Raw genomic sequence first — 18,096 nt, 5'->3', positions numbered from 1 at the left:
ATAACTGTGATTCCTGTGAATATGTGTATATCATGTGCCACCTTGTACCCACAGAGGTCAGAGAAGGGCATTGGATCTCTTGTAATCAGAGTTACAGATGATTATGAGCCATCACATTGGTGCTGGGAATCAAACCAGGGTCCTCTTCATGAGCAATAAGCACTCAAACACTGAGCCATCTTTCCAGCTCAGAATATTTATAATATTAATAGTACTCTCTAGATTAAAGAAAAACTATCTTGTAAATTCAAAATAATTAGCATTCTCATTTACATGTGAGAAAATTTAGGCTCACATAATAATAAAATGTTCTGGTACTAGACCATAAGCACATACAGACCAATAGAATAGAACCCAAAACACAGAAATAAGCCTATGCACCTCTATCCATCTGATTCTTGATCAGGATCTCCAAACACACCTGGACAAAGATAATTTCTTCAACAAATAATGTTAGAGAAGTTGGATATCCACATGAAAAGGCATGAAACAGATTCCTACTTTTCAGTTTATACAGAAAAACAAAGAAAACAAAAACACAAAATGAATTATATACTTTAACATGAGACCCAAAACTTTGAAACCTGTAGAGAAAAACTTAGGCTTCAAGATGCCAAGTAGTGGCTTTCTGAAAGGATGTCTAATCATCTAGGAAGTGTCTCAAGAACTGGTTAATGAGATTGTATCAAATTAAAAGTTTCTGCACAGCAAGTCAGATATAGAAGTAGAGAGACAGCCTATGGAATGTAGAAAATTGGTGATAGCCATTTATCTAACAAGATTTATAACCAGAACATATAAATAACTTACAAAATTAATTATATAAATAATCTAAACTATACATAATCAGATGAACCCAGCTGTTCCAAAAAAGCACAAATGGCCAATGAATGCATGGAAAAGTGTTTAATATCTTTAGCTATCAGGCAATACAAATAATTAAAACTACACTGAGATTAAATCTTACCACAGTCAAAATGGCTATCATCAGGAAAAGCAAAGACCAACAAATGCTAAAAAAGATGTGATGAGGAATAGTAGGGATATAAATTAATCCAGCCACCATGGAAAGCAGGCCATAGATTTACCAAAAGATTAAAAATAGAAGTACGATATGGTCCAATATGTGAAGGACTTGAAAGCACATTTGTGCTTACCTCAGCAATAGTGACAACAGCTAAGAAATACAATCTACCTAGATGTCCATGACTAGATGAATGAATAACTAATTTGATATATATACAAATTTGAATTTTATTCAGTCATAAAAACAAATCAAGTCATAACATATAAGCAGAATAATAGGAATTAAAATCATAAGTGAAATAAACTTGACTCAGAAAGATAAACATTACATTATTTTCCTCATGTATGGCATATAGATTTTTCAAAATGCTAGAGTAGAAAGGGATTTTTGGGTAGAGGAAAGAGAATGGCAGGAGCAGGGTAGCAGGCAAAAGAGCACAATGGAGAGAAATATAGACAAAATATATTTTATATGTGTATACAAATGGTACAATAAACTATATTTTGTCCAATTATATATCCAATAAAAAAGGAAAATGAGACTCAAGAGTTTAATAATTTTCAAAGTAACTCATTTTCCAAAACTCAAGAGTTAACCCCAGTCTCTTTGACTACATGCTTTAGGTTTTTTTTTTCCCATAGACCAGGATTTTCCTTTTCCATTTATCCAACTGCTTTAGTTGAGGTCATTAGAATAAATAAACTTCTCTCTTGTCTAAAAAATACCTAGCTCATTTGCATTTCTATTTCATTAATAATGAGTTTTTGCTTTTTTGTGTAGAGTTTTAAATCAATCATACTTCTTAATTTATAGAACACCAACATCATACAACCCTGAAAGCCAATCTTCTGTTTCATGTATTAATTATCTCTTATTTTCATACTCTATTTTAATAGAGAATATGTATTAATAATCTCCTATTCCAATTTTCTATTCTCATACTGTCACTGACTACCTTCCAAAATTGCTAGATATTCATTATTTTCTTTATGTGTTTTGTACTATATGTGTTAATTTCAATTTTTCTCTTGTTGTATACTTAACACTATCACATTTTAGTATCTGCTCCTAACTACATAGACACATCCTGTTTGTTGTTTTTATCGTCTGCATAGGAATCCACAGTATTTATTAACTATATTTCACTTACCACTTTCCTGTGAGGTTGAACTCTGTAGCCTATATTTGCTCTCAAAAAGAAGTCTACGTAAATGTTTTCTTAATCCACCTGTGTGATAATTTCTGAGTTATTTATTTTCTATAACAGTGCAAAGTTATTAGGCATACATACATTTAATGGAATGTCATCAGATTTTTTCATAATGACTATTGGCACATTTATACTTTGAAGAGTTTATTGAGAAGTTCTCCTTAACACCAACACTCCTACATATCTTACACTGATTTTATAGTTTTGAATCTCATATCAGATATTAACCAATTTCAATTTTATATGCATTTATATAGATATATGTATATGTACATATAATACACAATGATATAAATGTTTCAGCTGCTTTGGTGAGGTATTATTGACACATAGAAACCTGTATATTTAATAAAAAATCTGATGACTTTAGACATATATACCCATGTTTTATATAAAGTAAGGCCACCTTATTATCATCTTCCACTGCCCAAACTGTATTTTCTCCATTGAGTTTTAGTATCATTGTTATTATACACTAATTTTCCCTAACCACATATCCTCTTACTTCTAAAGCATAACTCATATGCCTTGGAAAACACAATGTAATAGATTTTTTATCTAGTTTAATAAGCTTTTACAAGATTTCACAATTTCAGTTTTATTATTGTAGTTCAGCTCTTAATTTTTTTTTTTTTTTTTTTTTTTTTTTTTTTTTTACGTCTGCCACTTCATTTATTGTTTTTATTTGCAGGAGGAGTTGAAACAAAAATTTAAGGGCGTTTTTTTTTTCTCCCCTAAACATGAATCATTCAAGTAAAACCAACTTAACTATTGAAATTAGCAAAGTAAAGGGAAGTATGCACAACCCAAGAGCGAAGGCTGAGGAAGGAGGGTGCAGTTGGCATCCGACAGGTGCACGGATGCAGTGGTTCACCTGCTGGGGACCGCCGCCCCGGAAGGCAAGCACAAGGACCCTTTAATGAGGATGACCCAACATCTGAAAATGTTTCAACTCAAAACATAAGGTTAAAAAAGAGAAAAAGAAAAACCCAAAAACACACAACCCCACAGACCACCCAGCCATAACCACCGTCTTTAACCATAGGCGTTTCTTTTCATTTTATAAAAAGATTAATAAAAAATATTGAAAAAATTATTTTCTCATCTTATATTTGTAAAGATAATAGAATTCAGAAGTTTCTTAGAAAACCGTCCAGAAACTGCCCTCCAGTTTCCACTCCTTTTGCTGAAGACCAGCAGGACTACAAAGTTTGGGATACTGGAGCTGCTGGTGGAGAATGGGAAGCCCAGCCCAGGAGAAATCAGACAAGAGCAGAGTGCATGGGGAGGCTGGAAGCAACTCCATGTGATACATGGCTGTGTAGAAAGGGGAACACGAGGTGGTCAGAAAGGCCGTAAACTCCTCCTTAACATACAAAACCAGTTTGTACAAAGATCCAAGCAGTTTGGTCCCAAACTGAGGTGAACACTTCAATTTTTATTCACATGCTTTGTTTTCTCGTGAGAATCAAAGTTGCCCAAATTAAAATCTTTATGCTAATATTACTACATATCCCTTAAAAAGAAAAAAAAAAAGAAAAGAAAAAATATAAGGATTTTTTAATTAAAACTCAGGACAGTTAGAGACTGAAAACCAAATTCCCATTTAGTTCCAAATGAAATGAAATGAAGAAAACTTGGTTTCTAATTGGGGGTGTAGTGGGGGTGGGACGACAAAACCAAGTCCAAGCAAGCATCAGCATCCTTCTCCCTACCCTACCCCGCCCCACCCCACACACCATCAGCAGGAGCCCAGTGTATGTCGTCTGCTGGACTCATGAGCCTGATCTAGGCTCGATGGCAGCATCCTGTCCTGTCCAGTGAGACGGCACCGGGGACACACTCTGATGTCGAGGGATTCTGTGTGGCTAGTGGGTTGTGGGGTGTGGTTTTCAGGATCTTCATGAGGCTCCTTGTTTAGCTCCACCAGCCTCTCCCAGTGCCTTTCTCCCGGGGGCAAGGGCTCCATCCAGAGTGGCTCCTACTCAGCTGAGGGCTGTAGACTGTCCTTCTCTTCTCTGTTCTCTGTCCCACTCTCATCATCTTCAATCTCTCCCTCCTCCCCACTGAACTTGTCATGGGCCCACTTGGGGCTGGTACTGGATTTCCGGAACATGAACCGGCCCCGGCCCCGGGGAAAGGCTCCTCGGCCACGGCCTCGGCTCATCCATTTGTCGCTGCCCTCGCCTTCCCGGTCATCATGCAGGTAATACTTCTTGCTCTTGGGTGTATATTCTGGATCCCACTCTTCTTCTCGGCTTCTCTTTTGAAAATCATTGTTGCTGTTGTTGTTGTTGTTACCAGAATAGTTTCCTCTGCCCCAACCTCTGCCTCTTGCTCGAAACTGAAAGGTTCCCCGAGCTCTGCCTCCTCTTTCATTTGGACCCACGAAGTCTTTGGTCCCCAATCTGGATTTGTCAAAACCTGTGGTGCTCTCCTCCCTCTCCTCTGCTTCCTCAGGGTACTCCTCTGCTTTGTAGGAGTGAGATGACTGGGAAGAGGAGGAGGAGGACCTAGACCGGTCTCTTGCTCTTCTGTGCTTCTTCTGCTTCTTTGATCCTTTGTGGGTTTTCTCTGTCTTTTCAGTTGATCTTTCTCTTGAGTGGCTAGAGTCTCTGGAATCCACCGACTCTCTCGATTTACCTCGCTTAAGATCTCTCTCCTTATGTTTTTTACGACGTTCAATATCAAGACGAAGATCAACAGGATCATCTTTGTATTTCCCTTCAGCCTTGTAGCCAGGTTCTCGTGGACTTTTCAATTCCTCATGAGTCAAACCATGCTTTCTGAATGTACTGGGGGAAATGTCTATCCTCCTGTGTATCTCTGGGCTTTTCTTATTTTTAGCTGCTTCTTGTTCATTTCCTCTTTTTAGGTATTTAGTAAAGCGTTCATGCAATGTCATTCCAGAGGATCCAAAGTGATGCTCTTTAACGTGATGAACAATGGTCACTATGTGCTGGGCAAACAGTTCTGAGGGGCTACGCTGAGACTGAGCTGACTGTATGTGCTGGAAAATTGATCGGAATTCCTGTTCCTTTTTGTTGCTATGGACTAGATCCCGACAAAGCTTTCGTTCCTGAGCCAGTAAGCCACTGGGTCGTGCAAGGTCCTCATCGAAGGAGTCCATCCGGACATTGACCTGGGCCTCCCGAGTAATGGAAAAGGAAGACTTCCCTGAGGAAAAGTCTCCTTTGTTTCCCAGCTTGTCACGGCTCTCAGAGGTCTTCCTTGGGGGAGGTGATGAACTTTTCTCCTGGACTGCCTTGTATGCAGTTACCCGGAAATTCTTTTCTGGCACAAAGCCCCTGTGCCCACTGTCGCTCCTCTTGGACCCTCCACGCTCCTCCTTTCGGGATCTCTCTGTGAAAGGCTCCTCCTCCAGCTCCTCTGCTTTCCTCTGTTTTTCCTTTCCTGCATGCAGACTCTCCCACTTGCCTGACTTCTCTTCCTCCTGGTTTTTGCTTGCACCGGCTATGACTTTAGACATAAATTTGGGCTCATCATCAAACTCGGGTTCTTTCCTTCCCTTACTCTTGTCCTTATCTTGTTCATCCATCTCTTCCTTGTGGAAGTCAGCCATCTTTTTCTCAAAGTCATCTCGGAGCTTATACCTTTTGGGTGACTGGCTGCCTCGGAAGGGCTTCTCAGTGTCCGACTTGGGAGCAAATGGATCAGATTTCATTTTGACATCAGCATCAGAGAAGCCCCCTTTCTCCTTCAGCTTCTCTTTATCAGCATTTGTTTGCTTCTGCTCCTTATCCTTTCCATTCTCTGTCTTCTGCTCTTCCAAATACCTTTTTGAGTATGCTGCTCCCCCCGAAGCAGCGCTCTCTTCTTTCTGAGATGAACCATATGCAGAGCCAGTGGCTGGTGGACTCTTACCCACAGGACTCTTTTTGGATGGACTCAAAGACCCAGAGCCATGGTCGAACTGACCTTGGTGTGCTCCAGACTGATATCCAGCACCACCTGAGCCCATCTGGGATGCATTAGAAAGTGGAGGACTAGGTTTTGGCACAGGGCTAGGGCGTGGTGACCTTCGCCTAACCACCACAGACTGGAGGGGACTTTTGAGAGCTGGGCTTCTCTCCCGGGGACTCAGATCAGAAACTGAGGCCCGTGATGCAGAACCAGTGCCATAGGTGGTGGCATCTGGCCATGGCTTTGAGCTCTCAGACCCTTTTATATCCTGAGAGGTGCCTCCAGAGAATGCCTGCTCCTTAGCCTCATCTCCCTGGTTATCACCAGCTGCCTGAGATGGCCGGCTATCCTTGGAAGAGGACTTTTTCTCTTTTGTAGACTTTCGCTTAGATGACTCAACTCTGCTGTGGTTGGAGGACGACCGGGAAGATGAGGAGCGCCTTGACCTGTCAGAGGATGACTTATCAGAGTTCCTAGAGTGGCTCCTGGACCGTGGTGAAGGGGACCTTCTCTTTGGGGACCGGGATCGAGAACGGCCCCGACGAGGGCTGTATGCTTGCCGGTAGTTCTGCCAATTGGAACGGTAGTTTCCATAGCCACCTCGGTTATACTGGCCCCATGGATAAAAGCCTCGGTTTCGCCCACGGAAGTAATAGGGCCTCCTGTAGCCTCTGTTGTGACCTCGGAAATCTCGATTCTGATACACTCTGGGGTGATTCCTTTCTCTGTTATGAGCTGGAGAATATGATCTGGAACGAGACCTAGAACTGAGCCTGCGCTTCCTTGAACGAGAGACAGATCGGCTTCGGGACCGAGACTTTGAAAATGAACGAGACCGAGATCTGGATGCAGATCTTGAGCGAGAAGAGCGAGACCCAGACTTGGATTTGTTTGTTTTTGACATCTTGGAAGCGTTTACACCTTGACCGGCCGAAGCGACTACAGCTGCAGTCTCGCAACGGCACAACCGGCCCGAACCTCACCCCCGCCCGATAGCGCCTCAGCTCTTAATTTTAAACACTAAGAAATGCTCTGAATTTGTCAAAAGTCTCAGAAATTGAGAAGGTACAAAACACCCCTAGCAAACAGTATTGTAAAGGATTATGAGAATACAGAGAGTTTGAGCTACAGCAGTCTCATTTGTACCACTGACCTAAGGAGTCAATGATACTCACCTTGGATAAAGTAAATAATCTATCTGCACCTTCTTACTTACATATTGCAGATTCAACATTGTATTATAGTCACAGACATATTTACTGCTATCAAATCTCAGTATTTGTTTTTTACTGTTTTCCTCTTTCACCCTCCCCTGCTCCACTTCTGCTAGGTTCTGCTGTTTTCACATTTTCTCTGTCTAGTGTCATTTCTTTAAGAAAACATTTAATAATTCTTTGAAAATTTCACTGTTATTTCTTATTTTCCTTTATCCTAAATACTAAATATTCCACTTATAATTGTCTGGGTCATTTGTTTCTTTTTCCAATCTATAGACATACAATTTGTACATTTAGTGGATATGTTTGATGATTCTTCTTTCCTCCTAAAAAATATACTAAGAAACATTAGTACAAAAATTGTTTGTATATGTTTTGATAGTATTATGTTTCTTATAAATATATAGAAGAAGATTTTTGTTTTGTTTCGTTGTTTTTATTCAAAACATCAAGTTGTTCCCTGGGCTATGGTTAAATACTAAAAACAAAGTTTCAAATATTATGCTTTTAATAGATTCTTTATCCTATATCTTTGCCCTAGACCAACAGAAAATACTGACCCTTCCTGATCTTCCTGCACAACTAGCAATACTAGAAGTTGCTAGTTCTCCTTTGCATGACTGTCAATATCTGAATGATAGTCACTAATCCACAAATACTTGCAGTTGCCTATGCAAATTTATTTAGGATGAATGCCCCCCAGTAGCTACTTATATTTCTCTGCTATCATGTTGTCCATCTCTTAGAATGTTCTTAGAATTTGAGCTTTTCATTTTTCAAGTGATGCTAAAAAAAAAAAAAAAATTCTGTTCACAGAGTTCCCTCCAAATACCTCAGGATGTTTAACCTTACTCAACTCTTTTCCAAAAGGTCAAGGTAGTTCAGCCTTCACTAATTGCTATACTTTTTCTTTTTCTTTCTGCCTTGAAACATTGGCATTATTTCAAGACAAATTATCCTTGCCTCTGATCTCTTTACCATAATCATCTGAGTAATTTTCATCTAATTTTTGAATCTTTTACAGTGATTGATGGTATTCATTTGAAGAACAATTTCATCTAATCATTTGGACATCTCATAATACTTCACTTATGCAAAAGCAAATATAAAAGAGGACACAAGCTGATGAGTTCCTCACTTCTGTTGCCACCCTACAAACATCTATGCTTTATGATTTCTAGAAAATTATATTACTTTGTTGTTAATTCAAAGACACACTCTTTTCCTCTGCTTCATATATTTATTAGAACAGACTTAAGTTACCATCTCTCCCATGCAACCCTAAAACCCATCAAAACATTTGTAAGCTTCATAAATATGATGAGAGCTATCTGCCTCTAAACAATTTTATTTCTTGTCATCATTCCCTTGGGAATATTGTTTCCATTTCTATCCTTTCCATAATGCATATATTTGGTTTTCTTAGTGAGAGTAAATGCTGAGAGTGATCCAAAGAAAAGAAACAAAAGAGCAAAAAGTATTCACATGTGCTTTTCAGTATTGTGAGCAATTCACTGGTCTTCAGAAGGTATGATTTGAGCAGTTAAGTCTGAAGTATTTTTATACACTATAAAAAGTAAAAAGAGGGTACTGACTATTGTAATTAAAGTCAACATTAATTTTAAAACAAAAATCAAAACCAAAATAAACCTTACCAAGTTCTTTAAAATACTAATTTAGCATTTTTCTTCTTACAGCTCCAGTGAGAAAGAAAAATACCTGTGAAGTGAACTCATGGGAGAAAGAAACAAATGACCCAGACAATTATAAATGGAATATTTAGTATTTAGAAGAAAGGAAGATAAGAAATAACAGTGGAATTCTCAAAGAATTAATTAAGAAGTATTTTCTTAAAGAAATGACACTAGAAAAGAAAAATGTAAAAACAGTGGGCTCTAGAAGTGGATCAGGGGAGAGTCCAAGAGGAAGGCAATGAAAAACAACAGAGTGTAAAGAGTACCCCTACTCTGCAAGTGAAGCCTGCAAAGAGTGCTTGCCTAGAGTCTGTTAATCCCTGTGTTCCACCTCTAATATTAATACACGCACACATGTACACACACACACACAGAGAGAGAGAGAGAGAGAGAGAGAGAGAGAGAGAGAGAGAGAGAGAGAGAGAGAGAGAGAGGCAGCTTTCTATTATGTAAGAAGTATGGCACGTGCTCCAAGTCAGATGTCTGAGGGAGCTGGGGATTCACCTAAGCCTCAGGTTTGTGCCTGTCTCCAAGACTCAATCTGCTCTACCTTACCAAATTTCCTGGCATGGTTTTATTTTCTGTCCCACAGTTTTCCATATAATCCTACTTCTCATGGCTTCACCAGAGAAGGATATCTGCATGTTTAAGCACTTTATTTTATTAATATTTATACTACAATATTAACTAAGGTATTTAACCCTTTCAACTTAAATATCATCACCTATAAAATGGGCATTATAATGACATCTGTTTTGGAGTTTTTCTGAAGATTAAAGTAGATTAAATGTAAAGAAATCATGAAAGCCCTGTCATACCTGTCATAGAGTGTTTTATAAGCATTAGCAGCAACATTACTGAAGGGATTCATGAGCCAGTATGCACAAATGATTAGTATTCTGGTCTCAGAATAGAAAGATTTGTACATATAGTAAAACTGCCAAGATTTGGAGTTATGAAATAAAAGCTCAGATTTGAATTTCCAGATACATGAATGTGATCTTTTAATTTTCTTAGCCCTCACTTTCCTTTTACAGGAATGACAGGAAGCTGTCAGATTTTTTGGGATGCATTGATTTGTTATCTTAATTTGTCTGATTAATATCAAAATTTTTATTCATCTCCAATAGTGGATTTTATCTGTAAGTTTAGTTGTCATGGGCTTGTCCATGTAGGAGATCCATCAGTAAACACAGCACTGGGAGTTAAATATAATTCTTTTCTGTATGGGTTTATAAGGAGTGGTGTAGAGCCAGATCACGTGTAAAACAACTTTAATGCTATTGCTTACAAAAACCACAGGATCAAATTTTTGAAAAGCATTATTCCTGGACAAGTTGGGAAGAAAATAGACACTAGATATAAGTATGTGCTTCAGATAAAGGCCAAGGACTTTCAGAAATTGTTACTTCATGCTATATCTTAGTCTTTCAGTCTACTTTTGGGAGAATCTATTATAAGAACCTGGACAATCTTTCAGAGAGTTAGTAAATGTTTTGCTCAGTTTCTTCAGTGAGTCAGGCCTCATTAGGAATTCAACTGTCTTGGAGTTTGAGGACAGCATCTATCCTAAAATATCTGGTTGTACACATCAACTCCTTTTGTCTATCCAACACTCCGAGAATGGAAAACATGAACTGTATCTTAAGAGTTTCCATTGTGGTATGTATTATAAATTGTTTAGTAAGGAAGGAGGACATTACTAATAAATACTCCAGGATAGCTGTGGTAGATAGATAGTTCAGGGTAAATATGTGAAACTCAAATGGTCCTCTCTGAACGGTTTAAACAAAAGTAAATGAACACAATGCATTGTACAGTCGTGAAGTGGAAACTTAAGGGTTCATTGGAAAGTCAGTTGGATGGTATTTTGGTGGAACAAACACATGAAGGAACGTTTCGTTAAAGTGGACACAGGTGTGAAAGGCTAAGGCCGACTCATGAAGGAACACTTCACTGAAGCTGACACAGGAGAGAGGATGTTTCTGCTAAAACAAACATGTGAAAGGACATCTGAAGGATTCTTTGCTAATGACACACATGTATTTGTCTGCATGTATTGGTCAACTGAGTAGAGCTGCATTTTTTCAGGACTCCATTGAAAGAAACACACCAAAAATCTTCTGGTGGTATGCTACAGTTTCTTGCTGATTCTGCAGGCTGATAGGATGTAGGTACTGAGGCAAGGCCCATGCTGAGGCATATGGTAAACACATGATGTTTGGAGAGTATAAATAGGACTCCCCAGAGTGACAGAGAAAGAGCCTGGCTTGCTGGTACAGCTAGCTTTGCAATGCTTGTGGGTCTTGCTGCTTTGTTGATCTTCGATTCTCTGAGAGAGAGGCACAGCCAGAAATTCTGGTGTCTCTCCTGGTCCCTCCTGCTGATTTGAGGTGAGGCTGAGGCCTGGCTATCTCTGCTATGTCTGCTGCTATTGCTAACCCAACTCTACCAAACTAGACTGCTGGTGTATCCATGAAATATTTTCGAGCTGATGGAGCTGCTGTTGCTGACCTGTGAAATAAAAACTGAAGATTTCCAGACAGCATAGATGAGAGTTGCTCCAAAGAAACTTTCTAAACAGGTCCACACCTTGCCCCCATCTCCTTTCTTTTCTACTACCTCTGGTGGGTGGTGGGCTACAAAGGAGGTTAAAGCATTTAAGAACCATCAGTAAAATAAGGTTTGAAACAATTAAAGTTACACACAGAGAGAGACATGAAATGGCATACAAACCCATTATTGTGTATGATTAATGCACACTAATAAATAAAAACTTAATAAAATGTCAACAATAAGATTTGCTGGTACATGCCTATAGTTTTATCACTCAGGAGGTAGAGACAGAAAGCAGGAGTTCAATGGCAGCTTGAACTAAATGGCCTAAATGTCAAGATCCTGTCTCAAAATAAAAGTAAATGGTCAAAGAATAAAATGACTAGGAGGAAAATTATGTCATTGTGGAAAAGGACAATATTTTTAGTGACAGCAGTATATGGTATTAGTGAAAGCAAAAAAATAATGGAGAGAAGATTTAAGGGAAACACTGAAAAAATAAGAACACAGTCTATCAATCTATAGTCTACACTAGAGACTGGCAGGATTTTATGAGTCCAGCCAATACCTACCCAAATTTACTAAAATACTACCCAAATTTAATTGTATAGTGGTAGGACACAGATATACCTACTAGATTCTCTAATCTGTATCTCCCATTGTGTTTAAGTTAATAAGTTTATTTATTTCCTTGAATTGCTTTGAGCTAAGAAAACTTGTTTTAATTAAATTATGAAATGATATTGCAACATCAGATTATATTGTCTTGTACTCCACAAATATATATTTTTTGACAAATACTGTACACTGTAATTCCATATGAATTGTCACTCATTTCCCTTTTGTATGTATTCATTCTTCTTCTTTCACTATTTCAAAATAGAGCTACATGCTTTCATTCAGCCAAAATGCATTGATTTCTCAATATTTACATAAGTTTCTCAGACCTTTCTGTACCCCAAACCTTGTTACATGTTTTTGTTTGACAAAGTCTGAAATAGGCTTCATCATTTCTTAAAAATCTAAAGCTTAATAAACTAGAAAAGAACTTTAAAATTTCAGTGTGTCCCTTCAAAATAATGAATATTATAAATTAGATTCGATTGTTAATAAATAGCTCTGACTGACAATATAGAGTACAAAGGCAGTTTTATTCAGCATTGTAAAAAAAAAAGTCTATGTGAGAAAAAGAAATGTCTAGGATAGGGAAAACAAGCAGCTAAGATTTAGCCCCTAAAACACTCTTTCTTTGATGCAAACCTCTATAGTAGAACTTACTTGTGAAGGTTTTATTTGTTTTGTAACACAACATTGATTCCATTACAAAAAAAATGTAGTTAATTTTCACCATTGTTTTTCAAAAAATTATTTCACAAGTGAGAAACAATTGCCAAACTCTGAATATAGGGGTTTTGTTATCTTTCAGTTGGGTCATTTTAGATACATTAAAAAGAAAAATCCAACGTTTTTTCCCCCAGAATAGCATCAGTGTTTGGAGAGCTATTTCATTAGAAAGCCTATATTGAAGAACTACAGGCAACCAAAGATTGCTGAGAACAAGAGAAATGGTTTTCCCCAGGGAAGAGCATAACAATTGATTATCCAATACCAAATGGTTAGCCTTGAAAACATGTATACAAGTAACATTATACAGAGTGAACAGGTTATACTTAGAAATATACATATATGTATGTAGCAACAATTAATGAAAAAAGAGACTATGATATGAAAGAGCAAGAAGGGGTATATAGGAATGTGTGGAGGGAGGAAAGGAGAGGGACAAAAATGATTTATTTGGGGGCATTCCCCAAATAAATAAAAAATAAAGAAAGCCTATACAGACAACTATTCTTATTTTTAAACCAGTTCATAGAGACAAACCAAAAAAAAAAAAAACTTACAAGGCATAGAATAAATGAAAAACATGTGTTCAATCACAAGGATAGGTAAGCATATGTATATGTCCATTGTTGAGCAATTCCAACTATAGATTCCACTGATTCTGACTGACCAAAACTATACTGGGGAAGGGACCACAACTTCCTATTACCAAATATAATATCAAGGATATTAGTTTTCTTTTAAGGCTTATAAATTATATTCTCTTTTATTTACAGCATTCAAATTAGGAACATTAAACTCTTCCTAACTGAAATTGGATTTTACCTTTTAGATGATAAGAAAAATAAATAGGATAAAAATCACTTATGAAACTTTATTAAAAATGACTTTAGAACATGTCTTAGCTACTATCACAGAACTACATTATTTTTATCAACAGAGTTTAACTAATAATGAGATTTCAATTTTATTTTAAGTTCTAAAGAAACATTTTGTCATGAAACACTTCCTGCACTAGGCATGGAAGCTCACACCTGTTATCCCAGCATTTGTGGGGCTGAATGAAGAGAACTGAAAGCCACAGGCCATCCTTGGATATAAAGAGACATTAGTCCCTTCTCTTAAATGAACCAAAACTGGCAACATAGTATATTACTATGAGTGCAACATATGAATGCAACCACAAAAGCTCCTTAATTCTCAGAAAAATACTATAATCTGGTATAGAGGAATCTTAATCCAGCAACATAGTTGCTCTGACAGGGGAACACATCCAAAGATATGATACAGCCAGAATACACACCTTTGATTCTTCTAGCTGGAATAAAGATATGTCTTTAGTACAAACCTTTAAGCCATAACAATGAAAGTAAGGTTAGTTTGGAAGGAAGCACCCATGTTTGAAAGTGATGTCTAATTGAGGAGCAGACATAGTGATAAATCAGAGAAAGATTTGACAGAATAAGTCAGATATAGTATACTTCCAACTCATAAAAGAAAGAGAGAGAGAGAGAGAGAGAGAGAGAGAGAGAGAGAGAGAGAGAGAATGGTGTGGTGGGTTGCAGGGCCATGGATCATGAATGAAAGCCTGGTAAGATCACTAAAGGTTTGAAGTCCTGGAGATCCTGAAGAGCAGTAGGAGCTTCTCCTGCTTCTGGAGGCACCGGGCCCCTGTCACGTAGCTACAGCTCCCCACTCCCACCCCTACAGAAGTGTGCGGCCATCAGTCATGTAATAGCAATTCCCCAAGCCCTTCTACATATAGAGGAGGCACCCCTAACATCCCAGACTAAGACAATAGGTAAAGAGACTTGACTACAGAGTTCTCCATGCTAATGAAGTACCCAGAGGTCCGGAGGGTGTAGCCAATAAGCTTTCCTTCCCAGACATTCCTCCCAGAAAAAGGTATTTAATCTCATGCCCACCCTGAGAAGTAGGGTATGGTTTTATACATCCAGTTTCCATGACAATAAACTGTTTAGAACCATGGACTGCTTCTTTTCATCGAGATCTGCTATGTAGAGCCATGGAGAAAGCCTCAGTCTACAGAGCCCCTAGCCTAGTCTCCCATAGAAGGCCTCTTTGTGCTCCCAGCTATAAGTGCTACCAAGCCCGCAGCTGTCAAGCCAAGGACCTTCCCCATTGGGACTAACCTGAGCTCCTCTCCTACCCCACCCCCACCCCTGCCACAAGCTAGACACAGCCTGCAGGCCCCCAACTCCTATCTTTGCTCTTCTACATCTCCCAGTAGCACCTGGATGTCTAAGAGTCTGAGAACCCCACAGCCCTGGCCTCCTTGAAGGCCTGGGGACCCCCAACCAGCTCCAGTTTTCCCATATCTCAGATTGTGCTTTCCCACCCCTGAGGTGGTGCCTGGAGGCATCACAGGCAGCAGCAGTGCATGGGGTAAGCCCAGTCAAACACCCAAGTTCTGCTTTCCCAAGCAGTCTTGCCCAGTGGCTGAGTGGACTACAGCCAACAACCCTACAGTAGGTGTATATGGCAGTTTGACCAGGACAAGACAGGTTACAGAGAGAACAAGCTAGACAGAGGTAGGGACAGAACTAGCCAGAGAATGAGAAAGAACCCGAAGATTAGAACATATTACCAAAGTTAGTATGAGGCTAGTCAGAGCAACTTAGTCAGACGCCAAGAAAAGTCAGATAGAATCAGTCATCTTGGAAGACTGAATTATATGGAGTCTAGAAGCTGCCAGGCCTAGCCCTAGGGATAGTTAGAGTAGAGAAGGAAATGTGCTGGGCTCAAACCACACACAGTTTAGGTATGACCTTCAACTCATCACTTCATCTGAGGAAATAAAAGTGACATTTATAATCTAGAAAGTTTAATTTTCAGCCATAGTAATATAATTTTTAACATTATGCTAGACATTTATATTAAAGCCTAGATTGTCTAATAACTTTCCCAAAGATATATAGCACAATTGGTAAGAAAACTGAATTGAAATGTAGTTTTGCCTTCAAAATTGTTCTTCCACTAAATCACACTGCTACCACATTATTTCATGTATCAGTTGTTATTTTGAAATATAATACATGAAAATTAATAAAATGTAAAACCAAAAGAATTTATTATTATTATTTGTTTATTATTATATTCTCATTTCAATTTTAATAATATCATTTATTCTAATTCTTACCCTTACTCTTCTTTCCTTAAATGTGTGCTTTACAGTGTCCTTTGCCTCTATAGACAAAGGAATCATCCAATGGAAATAATTATGGGAAAATTATTCTATGTTTACTACCATTACAGGACAGAATAAATCCTGAAACTGGTCTGGGAAAGGGTGAAGGCAAAAGCAAATAAAAAATAATCATATAGTCATTAGCCTCTCATTAATATACTAATTAACTCCCATTTTAAAAAAGCTGAAATGTATTCTTTACATGTAAATATTCTCAACTTGTTAATTATAGTAAGAGAAGTATTTCAAATAAATCAATTTGTAAGGGATAGAAGTCGGATTTAAAGTCACATTCGTAATTGAATCCTAAATTAAAATGACTATCCTCATTTCCTAATTAGAAAATATTTAGCCTCATACACAAATAAAAAATATCTTTAGACAAGAACATGTATTTTTAAAATGTATTAGAGGTAAAGGTAACATTTAATATCTCATTTTAATATTTGACAAACTTTGATAATACAGAGGAATGTTGTAAAAAAGTAGAATGTTATAAAATATTAGTTAAAATATGACATTTAATTTTTAAAATTTTTACATTTTTAGAAATATTTTTTATTGCTACACTTAAATAATTTAGTAAAACCTCTTCACCTTACTAAGGACAGAGTCCAGCCAGCTAAAGTAGATTATTGAACACCATGTTGCCACTCCAACAAAGATTGCTTGAACAATAGCACCTTTTAATTCCACATAAAATGCTTTGGCAGGTAACTTTATTAAGACTCTCAAGCACCAATTTTCATGGTCATAGGACTGTTATTTTCTTTGTATTGATCCTATAAATGGGTATTTGTTGATATATGGAAAAGTATTGCTAACTGTTAGTGCTCCTTAAAAGGCTTATTTACAACATACATCAGCAGTTATAAATTATTAACTCAGGAACTCCAAAGAAAGGCTTGAAAAGAATAGAAGTGGTAAAGGATGTACAATAAAAAAAGGCATGTTATTATAAATAGTGAAAAACTGGAACAAAATTAACATAAATCTGTCAACCAACCAAAGAGGTAAGAAAAAATAAACAGAAAGAAAGTGTGAAGTGTAGAGGAATTTTAAACCAGCAACATGGCTGTTCTGGCAAGGGATACCATCTAAAGATATGACTCAGCTGGAATATACAACTTTGATCCCTCTGGCTGGATTACAGGCATACCTTTAGTACATACCTTTAATCCCAAACAATGATATCTAATTGAAAGGCAGGCAAAGTGATGAATGAGAGAAAGATTTGACAGAATGAGTCAGAGATAAGATACTCCCAACTCTTTTGAGAACAGTACAGGAAAGAGAAGCTACTTAAAGAGCAGTGAGGCAACAAGAGTTCAGTTCAGTTCAGTTCAGTTCAGTTCAGTTCAGTTCAGTTAAGTTCAGTTCAGTTCAGTTCAGTGAAGTAAGTGTGGAGCAGCTGAGATCAGAGCAGTTCCGTTTGTGGAGTTCAGAGGCAGTGTTTCCAAGCAGAACAATTCAGTCAGAAAATGAGAGAAGCCAATTAGAATCAGTCAGCTTGGAGAGGAGTTTAGCCAGAAGAGCTGAATTGAACAAGCCAGCCAGAGTTCAGAAAGAGCTAGAAAGTATGAGTTTATTCAGTAATAAGTCTTTGAGGCTAAAACATTCTAAGCCTAGGTTAGCAAACAGAGACTGGAAGCTGTAGCCTTCAAGGTCCATTCCAAGCTTGCAGAAGATTAGACTGTATGAAAACTATAAGTTTCCAGGCCTAGGGATAGTTAATACAGAGAAAGAATCATTCAAGGCTATGCTCAAGTCATGTATTTGTACAGCTTGAGTATGGCTCTCATCTCATCAACTACTCTGAGAAAATAAAAGCAACATTTACATTTACAGGGAAGGAAATAATAAAGCTATTATTTTAATGAGCTAGAAAAGAGATAGGAAATGGAAAATGTAAGCTTCCT

General features: G+C 37.8%; 1 protein-coding gene across 1 annotated transcript; it reads right to left on the bottom strand.

The window, feature by feature from the left end:
* Window positions 1-3,655: 3,655 nt before the first annotated feature.
* Window positions 3,656-7,154, bottom strand: LOC114631946 (thyroid hormone receptor-associated protein 3). Its single transcript, XM_028780324.1, has one exon. The coding sequence runs from the start codon at window positions 7,063-7,065 to the stop codon at window positions 4,219-4,221; it is 2,847 nt and encodes a 948-aa protein (XP_028636157.1). The 5' UTR covers window positions 7,066-7,154; the 3' UTR covers window positions 3,656-4,218.
* Between the last annotated feature and the right edge of the window lie 10,942 nt (window positions 7,155-18,096).

The sequence above is a fragment of the Grammomys surdaster genome, unplaced genomic scaffold, assembly GCF_004785775.1.
Source record: "Grammomys surdaster isolate TR1022 unplaced genomic scaffold, NIH_TR_1.0 369, whole genome shotgun sequence".
Lineage (NCBI taxonomy): Eukaryota > Metazoa > Chordata > Mammalia > Rodentia > Muridae > Grammomys > Grammomys surdaster.
The sequence above is the reverse complement of the archived record's forward strand: the minus strand, read 5'-3'. Positions and strand labels throughout refer to the sequence as shown.